We start from the raw sequence: 16,002 nt of genomic DNA on the forward strand, positions 1-16,002 counted from the left end.
ATCAATTTTTTTGACTGGGTGACCAGAGAATTGGATAGAGGATGTGCACTAGATGTGGTGTATTTAGATTTTAGCAAATTCTTTGACAGTGTTCCACACAGGCATCTAATAAATAAACCGAGTGCCCTCGGGATGGGTCCCAAAGTGATGGGCTGGGTCAAGAACTGGTTGAGTGGAAGGCGTCAGAGAGTAATGATCAATGGTGATCGCTCTGAGGAAGGGGATGTTACCAGTGGTGTGCCTCAAGGTTCTGTTCATTGGCCTATTCTTTTTAACATATTTATAAATGATAATGCTGAAGGGTTGTCAGGTAAAATTTGCCTCTTTGCGGATGATATCAAAATCTGCAATAGAGTAGACACGTCGAATGGTGTGAATAAAATGAAGACCTGGTGAAGCTTGAAGAATGGTCTGAAATTTGGCAGTTAAAATTTAATGCTAAGAAATGCAAGGTCATGTATTTGGGCTACAAAAACTGAGGGATCAGTGCAGTTTAGGGGGTGAAGAACTTATGTGCATGACAGAAGAGCAGGACTTGGGTGTGATTGCATGTGATGATCTTAAGGTGAACCCGAGAAATGATGTAAATTCTTTCTTTTTTCTATGTTCTATTATTCAAAATAAATTATTAATTAATTCTCTCTTAAACTTCTTCTTCAGTCCTTCTGTAAATATCAATGAGATATAGAGACCACTCATACACAAATATCACTGAAGGCTCATACAGTGATGGAAAATATTGTTAGGAATCACCCTGGGAATAGAGAATAGAGAAACCTCAAGTGCTCGCAGCAGTTTGTCTTTTTAGAACATGTCTTAGTCAAAACTGTCTCATGCGAGCTGTCATTGGTTTCAACACTCTCCCTATGGGCTATTACTATTATTCTTAAACTTCAGTGATATTTGTGTATGAGTGGTCTCTATTTCTCATTGATAAGCCAACCTACGCAACTACAGAAGGACTGAAGAAGTTTAAGAGAGAGTGAATTAATCATTTATTTTGAATAATAGAGCATAGGAAAAAGAAAGAATTTACATCATTTCTCGGGTCCATCATATGTGAGATTGGGATAATTTGTTTGTAACATTTTTGTGAGGGTGTGGTATGATCTTAAGGTGGCCAAACAGGTTCAAAAGGTGACGGCAAAAGCTACAAGGATGCTAGGTTGCATAGGGAGAGGTATGGCCAGTAGGAAAAAGGAGATATTGATGCCCCTGTATAATACTTTCGTGAGAGCTCATTTAGAATATTCTGGAGGTCGCACCTTCAAAAAGATATAAAAAGGATAGAGTCAGTCCAATGGAAGGCTACTAAAATGGTACATGGTCTTCATAATAAGGTATATGGGGACATATTTAAAGATCTCAATCTGTATGCTTTGGAGGAAAGGCAGGAGAGGGTAGATATGTTAGAGACGTTTAAATACCTACGTAATGTAAATGCGCATGAGTCGAGTCTCTTTCATTTGAAAGGAAACTCTACAATGAGAGGGCATAGAATGAAGTTAAGAGGTGATAGGCTCCGGAGTAATCTAAGGAAATAATTTTTTTACAGAAAGGATGGTACATGGAACAGTCTCTCAGAACAAGTGGTGGAGACAGAGACTATGTCTGAATTCAAAAGGGCCTGGGATAGGCATGTAGGATCTCTCAGAGAGAGAAAGAGATAACGGTTACTATGGATGGGCAGACTAGATGGGCCATTTGGCTTTTATCTGCCATCATGTTTCTATGTTTCTAGAGGTACGGGAGAAGCGAAGAGGGGCGCACACAGCAGGTGGGATTGGGGAAGGATCAGTGGGTGGAGATGAGGGTGGGTGAGGGGCACCTCTCACCCTTGCTACGCCACTGCATCAATGGGCCCAACTATTCCTTAAGAGATACCCAACATAAATGTACATGCAAATACATACACTGTCCCCTATAGGGAGAGCTCCCCCTATCCCCAGCACTGAAATTGACTACAGATCTTGCAGTGAGTCTTTGCCGGTGTGGTACCATTCTGAATGCAGCCCATTTATTTTAATTTAGACATGATGGATAGAACAAACTTGTTCTGAGTTGTTCAGTGCCTTTTTTTAGACCTTAATTTGACAATATCGTCTTTAATTTAATTTTAATTTAACAAGAACATATATATTTGCTTTATCCTTCAGTTCCAGGCAGATTACAAATACATCTACAGAATGCAGATATAATACCCAAAATATACTTCCCTAACAAAGGGATACTTTTAATAATTTGTGGTAAAATGTGGTTTTAGTGCGCTTTTATGCGGTCTTTCATGTGTGCTAAGGCCAGTTTTACTAATATGTAATATATTCAACTGCAAAATTCACTGGATGTTTTTAAGAATAGTTTTCACACTTTGTTAGACCTCATCGGTGCACCCTTGGCGTGAATTTACAGCAGAAGTTAGCACACTACACCATCTTCATTGGTCTCATATTATTTAAGCTAGTTTCACTTAGTTCAAAGTCTTTTCTTAAATTTTGTATATATAATTATGCCTTTTACATATGTGTTTTATATACTGTAAACGTAAAACTTAGCTTAAATGTCGGCGGGGACTTCTTCCGACATGTTTCGCATCCGAGCTGTTTCAAGAATCTGTCTCCTTTAACAAAACCCTATGGGGTTCATAATAAAAAAAAAACCAACGTCTAAAAAGTGGCCTAAATGGCTACTTGGATGATCAAAAAGCCTGATCGTCCAAGTACCCATAATCAAAGCTGGTTTTAGACGTATCTAAACAGCTTAGGCCTTTCCCCTGCCTCTAAACGCACAGAGAGAAAAGAGGTGTTTTTAGAGGAGGGGAAAGGGCGGGCGATGGGCGGGAGGTGGGCTGACCTAGACCTAGGCGTGCAGCAGGTATAACCAAAACATTTGACAGGTTGCCTAGTTGGCACTTATACGTTTTGACTTAGACTAAGTCAAAACAGGTCTAAGTGCCAAAAAAGGGGCCGCTGAGATAATCGTGGTTGCTGCGATCAGCTCAGCGGCCCCAGCAACCGGCCTACTACCTACAGCAATGATCACGGCAGGAGAGATGCCTCATCTCCCCTACCGCGATGCCATCACTCCTCTACCCAAACTGCCGCGACCCGCGGCAGGAGAGATGCCCTATTTCTCCTGCCGCGGGTTGTGGCAGTTCGGGTAGAGGAGTGATGGCATCGCGGTAGGGGAGATGAGGCATCTCTCCTGCCGCGATACATCAACCCCCCGACAACATCGGAGCAAGAGGGAGCCCAAGCCCTTCTGTCCCGCGATCCCCAACCCCCCGATTATATTCAGGGCAGGAGGGAGCCCAAGCCCTCCTGCCCCACAATCCCCAAACCTCCCCGAGTCCAATCCGACCAGGAGGGAGCCCAAGCCCTCCTGGCCTCTCGCCCCCCACCCCCTAGAAGATCAGGCAGGAAGGAGCCCAACCACTCCTGCCCAGGCGGACCCCCCACCTCCCACTACAATACGGGAAGGAGGGATCCCACCCCCAATCCCACTCTGGGTTGGGCCCATTTGCCTAAGGCCCCGCCCACAGGAGGGGCCTAAGACTCCCGGGCCTATTCTGGTTGGCCCAGGTGCCTTAGGCCCCACCTGTGGGCGGGGTTTCAGCCGCCTGGGCCAATCTGGCCCCATTCCGGAGCCAGCTGGCCTGTCAGATGGGCGGGCTTGGCACCCGTCCATCCAGCCAACATTTAACAGATATGGGGGGTGGTATTGGGGGTGGGGGGTCGTAGAGTCAGCAGGGGGGTCGCGGGTCGGCAGGGGGGGCAATCGGGGATTAGGGGGACGGTCGTTGGGGGGGGTTGTGTCGAGGGCAGGAGGGCCTGGGATTCCTCCTGCCCGTATTGTAGTGGGAGGTGGGGGGTAGGGGGTCCGCCTGGGCAGGAGGAGTTGGACTCCCTCCTGCCCGATCTTGTAGGGGTTGGAGAGCGAGAGGCCAGGAGGGCTTGGGCTCCCTCCTGGCCGGATTGGACTCGGGGGGGGGGGGGGGATCGCAGGGCAGGAGGGCTTGGGTTCCCTTCTGCCCCGATGTCGTTGGGGGGGGGGGGGTTGGGGTGGATTCTGTAACCGGTGTTGTTTTTGACAGACACCGGTTACAGAATCCAGTTTTTAGGTGAAGGACTGGCTCCTCCTTTGCCTAAAAGCCCTTGTGTTGGACGTTTTGGGCTTAGGCGTTTTTTAGGTTCATTATGGGGTATAAGTTTAGACGTAGTGTGGTGGGTGGTCTGGGCGTTTAAACAGCTGAAGGTAGAGGCAGGCCATTATAAAAAAAAACAACCTCCTTTTGGACGTTTTTTTTGATTATGCCCCTCCATGCCTCTTAAGACTGCATAACTCTAACACATATGTAAAAGGCATAATTATATATAAAAAATTTTAAGAAAAGACATTGAACTAAGTGAAACTATCCTAAATAATATGAATCCAATGAAGATGGTATAGTGTGCTAACTTCTGCTGTAAATTCACGCCACGGGTGCACTGCTGAGGTCTAACAAAGTGTGAAAACTATTCTTAAAAACATCTAGTGAACTTTGCATTTGAATATATTACATATTAGGTTGATGCTTAGCAGGTTCAACAAACTTCGATAGAAATACACCAACTAAGAAAAGGCCATTTTTACTGCATCTAGAAAATAGCCGATTTTTAATTTTCTCAATTATTGGTCACATGCTAAATAAATTATCATATGAGTTCTTACTGCCACCCGTTTTTGTAGATGGTAAGGGCTCATCTGCTAATCTTGTGCTGATCAGCGCACAGTAATGTGGCTGGGCTGATTCACACTGTTACGCCAACTCTCCACCCTAGGATATGCCTCCTATGAGAAAAAAATCAGATTTTTTTTTTTTTAGCATATGGTTTGCATGTGCACATTGGGATTTTATCACAGGACTCCTCATTATGTCCTGTCATAAGCCCTTCAAGTTGTGGTAAGTGCATGCTCACTGTAGTTTAGTAAAAGGCCCCCAAAATAAAGCCTTACCCCTAAAAATCCACAATACAGCAACTCCAAATCAAGAATTGAATAAATATTTTCCAAAAAACAAGCTTTCAATTGCTGTCTAAAAATCTGATAAGAAGAAATTTTTCTAAGATAATCTGGCAAAGAGTTCCTTAAAATGGGTCCATAACTCATAATAGTTCTATTTCTGGTTATTCTGCAAACATATTTTAGAAGTTCCTGGCAGAGCTAATCATAATTCAAAGTAGTTAGAATTTATAGTGTACTTTTTGTTGTATTGTATTGCATTTTTATATCTGTGGTTTTTGTAATGGCAATTTTTGGAGTAATATATGCTTTTATTATTGTATATAGTTTTATTGTTATAATCCACTTTGGCTACTGAGGAATAGTAAGGTGAAAAATAAATTATAAATGAATTTGAGAAAACCCTCTCAACATTCCTGCCTCACAAATATACTGCCCTGGTGATGGAATCTCTATCCTCAGGGATCCTCATTCTCACCCAACGCTTGTCTAGTGACTGAATCACATATCTGTCGCTCTCATTCTTTTAACCCTTTCCTTTCATTGCAGCACAAATCTCCCAGTCTGTGGATGATTACGATTTCAAGTAAGTATGTATGTCTTTCTCTCTGCAAGGGAGGTGGGTGGAAGATAGGATTTCAGCCTCTTTTATGCTGAAATCGGACCTCCCAGAGGAGTGATGATCGATTCCTAGGAATAAGAGAAGACATGCACTGGTCATTATTCAGTGGCAGCCATTGCTCGCTAAATTAGCTGTAGATAGTCAATGTCTGGCCATGTCCAGGTACTGCCATTGAATACCTAGGTCTGACAACCCCGCACCTGGCTGCCATTATTTATGTGGGTCCTGGTTGATATTTAGTGAGGACCTGCATCCTGCATAACATACTTATACAGGAATATCAGCTGGGACTTGCATAAGGAGACGTTCAGTCCTATGTGCCCCTTTTCTGGATCCCTCCAAACCCTGTAGTATGCTCTACTGGCATCTAGTTGCCCTGATCCCTTCCCAATTTTCCCCCAGCTCTGGTCCTCCTGTCCCTCCTCTGAAGCAAATGCCTTGTTTGATCCCCCAGTCCAAGAAGAATGCCCCTCCCCCTCTGATTCTTGAACCTTCCCACTCCCTAAAGCATGCTCCCACCTGATCCTCAACACTCCTATGGATTCAATATGCTCCAAGCCTAAAATGTAAAGCCCCCCCCTCCCCGCGAACTACCACCGGACTTCTCTGTGGGAAATCCCTGGTATCTAGTGGGATAGAGCTGCAGCAGTCCCCTTTCTGCTCCTGTCCCTTTGGTTCTGGGCTAACATGGCTGTGCTGCCTCCTAGTGGTAGTGTTGTGAGACTCATGCTTAGGATAAGCATTCACTATTTTGACACTCAAAGCCAATGAGGCAGGAGCAGCAAGGCCTGCCACGGATCGGACACGGATCGGTTACAATCAGACAGGTAAGTGAATCGGGCCCCATGTCCTCAAGTTGGAACCAAGTCTTCTTGCTAGCAGGAGGTAGTCTCAAGATAAGGGAGGAAACATGATACCAGAAGATGGACTGGGAAGAGAAAATGGTGATGCCATGGGTATAAAGGGGAAGAGAAGGTGAAGATGCCAGAGGGGTGAAGGGAAGATGATAATGAAGAGGGATAAAAGAGAGAAAAGAGATAGTGGTGATGTTAAGGAATAGGAGGAAAAGGGGTGATGCCAAGGGGTGGAGGGTATAAGAAAAGTTGTTACTGGTATGCTGTAACAAATTAAATCCAATGTTGGATGTGCCATGGCATAAAAAGCTTGGAAAGGAAACCACTGATTTAATATATTCTCTGAGAGGCTGCACTAATTGATATGGCCACATAGTGGCAGTATTATCCAGTAGAGCAGACATTTCAAACTCTGGCCCGTGGGCCAAATCTGGCCCGCAGTGTGTTAAAAATTGGCCTGCCAGACATTTTAAATTTTATACTAAATTTGGCCTGCCAGCATGAACCGCTGCCTCTGTTCTTCAATCGCGTCTGGCTTCGCCTGATCTCTTCAAAGCAGCCTGCTGAAGATTGCCGTCCGGTTGTAGCGAACCTCGCAGACCGCTGTCGACCTCGGTAGAACGTTCCCTCTGATGTGATCCTGTACGTCAGAGGAAGGGTGGGACAGTGGCAGAGAGAACGTGCTACTGAGGTCGACAGCGGCCTGCGAGGTTCGCTACAGCCGGCCACTTTGAAGAGACCAGGCGAAGGCAGATGCGAGTGAAGAGCAGCAGCGGCAGCAGTTCGTGCCGGCGGGCCAGAGGAGACCATGAAGCTGGGATGGAGGGAGGGTAGGAACGGTGGGCCAAATCTGAAGGTGAGATTGGGAAGAAGTAGGGGGGAAAACATGCAGGCCTTCGGGACGGGGCAGGCCCTGGTGTAGAAGTACCCGGAGGGAGAGAAGGAGGGGTCCAGGTGTGCATATGCTGAACTGAGTGGAGAGTGGGGTGGGTAAGAAAAACAGAGGAAAGGGAGAGAGATGGTGGGCAATGAGAGGGAGGGAAGGAACAGAAAGAGAGAGAAGTTGGACACAAGGGATGGTGTGGAGGGGGGGATAGAGATACTGGATAGGAGGGTAGCTGGAAAGAGAAACAGAGAGATGGTGGACCCTGGGGTGGTGGGGAAGGAGGGAGAGATGCTGCATGAAACAAAAGATAGAAAAAATAATTTTGTTTTCTGTTTTGTGATTACAGTATTTATTTTGTTTACACCACAGAGCCGGTGTGGAGTTGGAGACGTTTTAACCCTATACTTCTACTAAGACTAAGCCTTAGTCACTTAGGGGTCCTTTTATTAAGGTACACATTTAGCGCAAGCTAAATCGGTTAGTGTACCTTAATTAAAGAACCCCTAATTATCTTAATTAAAAATTCAGCCCGCGACTTGGCCTTTTTTTTAGATTTCGGCCTCTAATGTGATTGAGTTTGACACCCCTGCAGTAGAGTAATGCATAATGTTAATATACAGTAATAATCACAACTTTTAATATATTAAAATATTTTAACACTTTATTTTTAATTTCAGACCTTCATATATGTCCCACTCACATACAAGTTTTACAGTCATCCGAAATCCTAGCAGTAAGTGGACATAATTTCTTTCATTCCTGCATCTTCTGCTATGCCTCCTCTCCTACTCTTTCTATCTCTATGTATCTTTTCTCCCTTTTCTCATTTATTTCTCAATTTTCTATACTGTTCTCCCAAGGGAGCTCAGAACGGTTTTACCTGAATTTATTTAGGCACTCAAGCATTTTTCCCTGTCTGTCCCGGCGGGATCACAATCTTTCTAATGTACCTGGGGCAATGAAGGAATAAGTGACTTGCCGAGGAGCATCGTGGGTTTGAACCCACAATCATTTGAACCCACAATCTCAGGGTGCTGAGGCTGTAGCTTTGACCACTGCATCACACTCTCCCCCTTTAGCTTGTTGCCTTTATATATATTTCTTTTTTGTGCATTTTCTCTCTCATTTCTGTTTGTTGGTTTATCTCTCTCTCAGTTTGTCTCTTCCATTATCTCCTTGCTTCTCTCATACTTTTTACCTCTGTTTATCAGATTCAGAAAACTTTATTGACATGACAGATTATACATATGTGGCTAAAGTAATACATAAAGGGCCTGATTCTATAAATGGCACCAGCAGCGCTGTTCAGCATGGTTGCCAATCAACTGCTAGGCGTTGTTTATAGAATCACGCCTAGCGGCCCCTAAGCAGACTTAGGAGTCGCTAGGCATCCTCAAGGTAGGCGTCACTCCATTAGACCAGGATTTTACTGACCTAATTTACTGGTGACTACATCAGGTGCCTAACTACGTCTAACTCAGCCATGTCCATTCTCTGCCCCTAACCGCCAATCAAAAAATGTGTTTAATCCAATAAAAAAGGTATTTTCTTTTCTTTGTTTTATTTTAATTTATTATCTTTAAAATAGGACTAACAAGGTTACCCTACCATTTTACCCAGGGAAAATCAAATAATTACTAGAAACTAAAAGGTCATCTAAGTAATTTGTCTGCCTAGAAGGTGTTTGAGATCAGAAAATAGTATGAAAATAATATGAAACTGACCCCCAAAGCCCATAGAGATTTAAAGGAGTTCGGGGCTGTTGCCACGTGGCAGCCACTAGTGCGGCTTTGTCGAAGAGGGGGGTCAGTTTAGAGGGCAAGATGTCAATTTCTCATGTTAGAATTGTTGCTGCGATGCTGTCTGTTGCAGGTGCCAAGCTTTGGAATGCATTGCCTGGAATTTTGCAATACTGTGTTGGGATAATAATTTTAAAAAGATATGGGGGCCATTAATGGAATATTAAAATGATTTGGCACCTTTACAAGATTGAATGAATATCTAAGGAAAAAAATAGAATATGAATGTGATTGTAGTATAGAAATGGGATGGGAAGGGAGGGGATGGGATATTTTATAATTTGATAAGATATATGGTTAAGAATGTACAAGTGATTGTGTATAATATATTGTATAAAATTGTAAACTTGTTGATTGATGAAAAATGAATAAAGAAGTTTAAAAAAAATAAAATAAAAAATGTTAAACTCAATTGTTTGTTAGTTCATTCCTGTCTTAGGTTCCCCCCCCCCCCTTTTTATTTTTTTATGAGAGCTGTTTGCAATCATGTCTGTATGTGGTGTTCAACTTCTTATGATTGTAATCTTTGTAAACTGTATAGTTAATATACGATATATAAATTTTCTATACGATATATAAATTTTAAAATAAATAAGCTAATTTTTTTAATTAGAGTGCAGTTCATAAAACCAATCAGATTATAGCATATATGTGTGAAGAAATATAGATATTTCTGGAAGAATTTGCAATGTCTCATTAGATCTTTAGCCAAAGTTCTAGAACCTAAAGCCCTTAATGTGTTAATTCACTTTTTGATAATTTCTAGACTGGACTACTGCAATACACTGTACCAAGGTATAACACAGAAAGAAATACGAAGGTTACAAATAATACAAAACACAGCAATAAAAATTATTACTAATTCCAAAAAATATGATCATGTCACTCCTCTCTTGCAAGAAGCACACTGGCTACCGATTTCACATAGAATAACATATAAAACTGCGCTATTGACATTTAAAATTCAGAAAACTAATACTCCTATATTTTTATATCGATATTTAATACCTTATTCCCCAGCTAGATCTCTTAGATCAGCTGATCAGTATTTGCTGTCCATTCCATCACTGAAAGTAATTGGCACTAGAAGAACCACAACTTTCTCTATCTTGGGACCCCCAGCTTTGGAAAAACTTCCAATTTTTTTACGCGCTGAAACTTCCTTAGAAAAATTTAAAAGCAAACTAAAAAGCTATCTTTATAAAGATGCGTATGAAACCTAGATTAGATAAACTCTTCGGTTTTCTATTATCATTTTAGATCAAGTCTTTCATAAAAAAAAAAAAAAAAGAACAACAAACCAGTTACTTTTAGACCAAGTTTCTGTAAAACCTTTTAATATCCCTCCTGATGTTGTTTTTCCCTAAATGTTTTTTCTTTTGGTTATTTTATTTAAAAAAAAATGTAATTTATCCTTCTATTCCTTATGTATTGTTAAATAACTATAGATAAGATTGTGTGTTTTTATTGTTTAAATGGTTGTTATTTGTCCCCCCAAAATTACTATTGTTAAACGCATTGAATTATTTGATATTGCATTCAAATCAAAATTTTAATAAACTTGAAAGTAAGCCTCTACTAGTTATTCTGGCAAGTAATGCTTACTGGTAGCGGCAACTGTTTCCTGTAAATTGAGAGGGATGGGGAGTTCAGATGTCTGTGCCTCAGTTCCTCTGAATCATCAACATAATATAATATTTCTAGTGTGGGTATCTCCCTTCCATCCTCCTCAGTGAAAACTAAAGCAAAGAGTGTTTCAACCAGAGCCTTGCCCTCCCTCAGTACCCCTTTTAAACCTTAGCTGTCCTCACAGGCTTCTTGTATTAATTGTATTTGAAAATGCATTTATTATGATTTTTTGGCTCTATCACACTCAACAGTTTCAGAAAAATAAGCAAAATGTTTTCAAGATGTAAAAAACTTGATTAATCTCCTTGGTCATGAATCCCTTCATAAAGGTGTTTAATAAATCCCAATAAATAAAAAAAATAATAATTTCAGAATCAACTGGTACAAGAAAATCCACTTCTATAATGAGAATCTATCAATAATGGCCATTAACTTAAATCCAACAATGTACTGACCTATATCTTCATATCAAATGACAGCATTCAGTTCATGAAAACAGACTAGTCCATATCATGGAAGAGGATAGGATAGTATAAGGTAACAAAAATCAATATACAACCCCCTCTTTTACAAAACTGCATTAGTATTTGCCATGCAGCAAAACCCCCAAAGTCCTTTAAATCCCTATAGGTTTCAGGCAGCCTTTAGCACAACTTTATAAAAAAGGGGAGGGGCAAATTAGCAATCAAGACCCAAAGCCATTTCACCTGGATAATACTAAAAGCGATCTTTATAATTAAACCCCTCCTACTTCTAATTACTTAACTTCCTTCTCTATAAAAGTCTTTCCAACTGGTCTGGTTCAAAAAAATTGTCACAGTTCATATCAGAACTAAACATTTACACCCCCTTACTTTTACAAAACCACAAAAAATGTTTGTTTTTTAACGTCGGCAGGCGCACTGAATGCTCTGCGCTGCTCCCAACACTCATAGGAACTCTATGAGCATCGAAGCAACGCAGAGCATTCAACAAGCCGGCCAGTGCTAAAAAACGCTTTCATGGTTTTGTAAAAGTGGTGGTGGGGGGGTTAAATGGGACTTTCAGAAAGAAAGTAGTGCAGCAGAATTAGGTACTCCACTGTGTCAGTGTAACATCAATATTTTGCCCGACACAGCATCAGCAATTAGACAATTTGGGGGCAAGGCTGAAGATTGCTTTGCTTGGCTCCTCCTCCAACCCAAAGATGTTTCACTGCCTCTGCCACATGAAGAGGCTGCTTGCTCCTGAAACTAGCACTCATGTTCTTGACCAGCTTCCTCCTTGTAAACATCTAGTCCCGTGCACCTAGCCTGCTTCCTGCTGCCGTTAACTGAAGCTGCAAAGTCAAGTTTAGTTAGTATGTGTTTAGGTATGTAAGTCACCAAGCCCTTCGAGCTTCACAGTGGCCTAAAGGCAGTCCTGTTCATGCAGTAAAATTGTATTATTTATTATATTAATATAATAACTAAGAGGGTTTTTTTTCACTGTTGACTTTCACAGCTGGCATGCCAAATAATTTTCCCTCCAGCCTTCCAGTGGCAACATCTGAAGTTTTCCTTTCTGTCCCGTGAGTACACAATATTACATCTAATACTTTCTAAATTCATAGCACAGATTCTATCCATAGTGAATACCCTGATGTAGTTTCCTCACTTTTCTCTTTTCATATAAAAGTGATGAGAAATTTTGATCTGCTTATAAGAAATAAACCCTAGGGGTCACTTCACCAATTATTATCTACACACAAGCAAAGGAGTTTGGGATCTGTCCATAGGTTGAAATCTCCTTAGAAATCTCTGTATGACTTTGGGACAATAATTAGGTCCCTAGTGATATCCAAAGCATGAAATTTCAGTTCTAACTGTATGGCCAGACCTTTAACATGTAAAATCAGGAGTCTTCCACCCCACCCCCTACCCCCCACAAAGAGGTCTCCATTCCTGGGAGCTTATGCTGACATTGAAATTGGCGAATACAAGGGAAGGTAGATGACCCTGCACAGCATTTTTTTTGGTATGCATGCCACACTGGTGCACCTTTATTGCTGAGAGGTGCCACCGAGTCTACCCATAGAGAGAAATCCAACAAGTCACTTCATCAGTCACTGTACCATCTTTGTGCCTAGAGTCTGAAATTGTGTATGTGCATGTGTGTTTATCATGGCATTGTGGTATCCATCTGTCTCACTATCTTCACATCTTTGCAGCTGTTCACCTCAGGCTCCAGAAAGCCGCAGAAGCTCCTTCACCCCGGCAGAGGTGGATAATGGTCAGTTCCTAAAATATGACACTATGGGGAGAAATGGGAGTTAGGGGCTCGGAATCTGGTATAAGAAATGGAGAAAACATCTGGCCAGTGTGTGAGGGAAGACTCTGAAAGCATAGTTGAAGCCGAGCAGCAGCTGAACCTAACATAATGATGGTCTCTTCTGCTGCAAGCAGGGTACAGTATCTGGGTAGTGCAATAGTCCAACAGCCTACAAGAAGTGTTTATCTCGTGCCCTGTTCTGTCTCCCCCTTCTTAATACTGTCTGCAGTTATTTTCTTTCTTCTAATGATTTCAGATTGGGAAGGGTCTGTGGTAATAAAGCTATAGCCATGAAGTTGGATAGCACTTGATATTAAAAAAGGCAAATCTTCAGTTGTGGCAGAGAGGGAGCCATCATGCTATCAGAGCTAATTAGAAGGGTGCCGGCATATATAGCTTGTAGATTTATAGAGGGAACCATGTGGTACACTTTCCTACCTCATAGTTGCATGGTGGACTTCATGGAAGGACCTATGGCACTGTTGTAGCTCCAGAAAATCTGCATTCTGTAAACCGATGTTTTGCATCTTGGTTTTTGCTTATTGGCCATTCTCTTTCTGTGCTCCAGGCAGGAGCTGTGGATCAAACTCCCTGCTATTGGGTAAAGGGTCTTATAGGTGATCTGGGCACATTTTCTGGTCATTTAATGCTGTACATGCCCCAGCATTGAGGGCTCCTTTTACTAAGGTGTGTTAGTGTTTTTAGCACACGTACATGATTAGCGCTAGCAGCTAGCGCACGCTATTCCGCGTGTTAAGGCCCTAACGCATCTTTATAAAAGGAGCCCTGAATATACAGGGTTAGGATAGCTTGCAGCTGGATGTGGCTTGCAAGCTGCTTATCAGTAAGGGATGAATATTCCCCCTTACTTTCAAAAGTTAACCATGATCTTTACTATGCAAGATATGGTATTACAGTATTTTGTAGACATGATTTCTGAGGATTGTTTGTGTGTTTTATCATGTTTTTGTTTAAAAATTATGTGTGTAAATTATGTAAACTGTATAGTTTTAAACGGTATAGAAATTTTTAAAATAAATCAAAATATTATTTAGCAGTTTGGTGACTGCATAAAAATATATGGCTGTATTATCCTATATCTTTCTGTGGATATTCACCAAAAATATCTGAATAAGGCTGACAGGAATATATAGATTCACTTCACTTTATATGGATAACTTATCAGGATAAAATTAGGACTAGTATTTGTATGATTTTGACATGCAGAGAAGTTAGAGGAATTGCAGCTGAATATCTCTACTGTTTGCTTAACTGTAAGTCCTACCTCGTAATGACCCTACCCCTTTCTCCATATATACATATATACTCATGGAAACACTGATCAAACAGAAACTTGATACAATACTGGATGAAGAAAATCTACGTGATCCCCATCAACATGGATTTACCAAGGGCAGGTCCTGCCAATCAAATCTGATTAGCTTCTTCGACTGGGTAACAAGACAACTGGATGCCGGGGAGTCCCTGGACGTAGTGTATTTGGACTTCAGCAAAGCTTTTGATAGCGTCCCACACCGCAGGTTATTGAACAAGTTGAAATCGCTGGGATTAGGGGAAACACTAGCTGCATGGGTTAAGGATTGGCTGAGCGGTAGAATTCAGAGGGTGATAGTAAATGGTACCCCATCCAAAACATCAGATGTGACCAGTGGAGTGCCACAAGGCTCGGTCTTAGGTCCAATCCTATTCAACATATTCATAAGTGATATGACCCAAGGGCTCAGAGGAAAAATATCAATGTTCGCCGATGACGCCAAACTGTGCAACATAGTAGGTAAAAGCACTATGCCTGACAGTATGACGCAGGACCTACTACTATTAGAACAATGGTCATCGACTTGGCAGCTCAACTTCAATGCTAAAAAATGCAAAGTGATGCACCTGGGTAAAAGAAATCTGTGCAGGACTTACACGTTAAATGGTGAGACGGAAGAACGGGATTTAGGAGTAATCATTAGTGATGACATGAAAACTGCCAATCAAGTGGAAAAGGCTTCCTCCAAGGCAAGGCAAATGATGGGTTGTGTCCGTAGAGGTTTTATCAGCAGGATGCCAGAGGTCATAATGCCACTGAACAGGTCCATGGTGAGACCTCATTTGGAATATTGTGTTCAATTCTGGAGACCACATTACCGGAAAGATGTGCTGAGAGTTGAGTCAGTTCAGCGGATGGCCACCAGGATGGTCTCGGGGCTCAAGGATCTTCCGTATGAAGTAAGGTTGAATAAATTGCAGCTGTACTCACTTGAAGAACGAAGAGAGAGAGGAGACATGATTGAGACATTTAAATATATCACGGGTCGTATCGAGGTGGAAGAGGATATCTTTCGTCTTACGGGACCTTCGTCCACCAGAGGGCATCCGCTGAAAATCAGGGGAGGGAAATTTCATGGGGACTCCAGAAAGTATTTCTTCACTGAGAGGGTGGTCGATCATTGGAATGAACTCCCACGGCAGGTGATTTCAGCATGGCAGATTTCAAAAATAAATGGGATATTCATGTGGGATCTCTAATGAGGTAAGGGCAGGAGGTTGGTGAGCAAACTCATGGGGGAAGGGTCACTGGAGTGGGCAGACTTGATGGGCTTTGGCCCTTTTCTGCCGTCATTTTTCTATGTTTCTATTTTTCTATATCAACGCACCTTCCAAACTGCCCCATCAACATGCAAAAAAGAACCCCACTCTTCAAAACTAGCCTATCCACAACTAACGCAATACCTTATAAACTGTTTTAGCCCCAAGTCTAGTTCTCTACAGCCACCCCTAAAATCTGTGAGCAAGGCCAGATTAAGCCATTGGCAAACTATGCACAAACAAGCATAAATGTCGCTCAAAATAAGGCAAAGAGAAAAATCAGTGTTGAGTACTATTCTATAAAAGACATGTGCCTTTTATAGAATAGCA

General features: G+C 41.9%; 1 protein-coding gene across 1 annotated transcript in view; it reads left to right on the forward strand.

Annotated features, from left to right (window-relative positions):
* Nucleotides 1–16,002, forward strand: part of LAT (linker for activation of T cells) — a 102,688-nt gene that overhangs the window by 61,668 nt on the left and 25,018 nt on the right. Inside the window, exons 4-7 of the mRNA XM_033943971.1 lie at nt 5,548–5,584; nt 8,038–8,093; nt 12,271–12,337; nt 12,977–13,038. Coding sequence (XP_033799862.1) covers nt 5,548–5,584; nt 8,038–8,093; nt 12,271–12,337; nt 12,977–13,038 — 222 coding nt within the window. The remainder of the gene's footprint in view (nt 1–5,547; nt 5,585–8,037; nt 8,094–12,270; nt 12,338–12,976; nt 13,039–16,002) is intronic.

Source organism: Geotrypetes seraphini, chromosome 5 (genome assembly GCF_902459505.1).
Source record: "Geotrypetes seraphini chromosome 5, aGeoSer1.1, whole genome shotgun sequence".
NCBI lineage: Eukaryota > Metazoa > Chordata > Amphibia > Gymnophiona > Dermophiidae > Geotrypetes > Geotrypetes seraphini.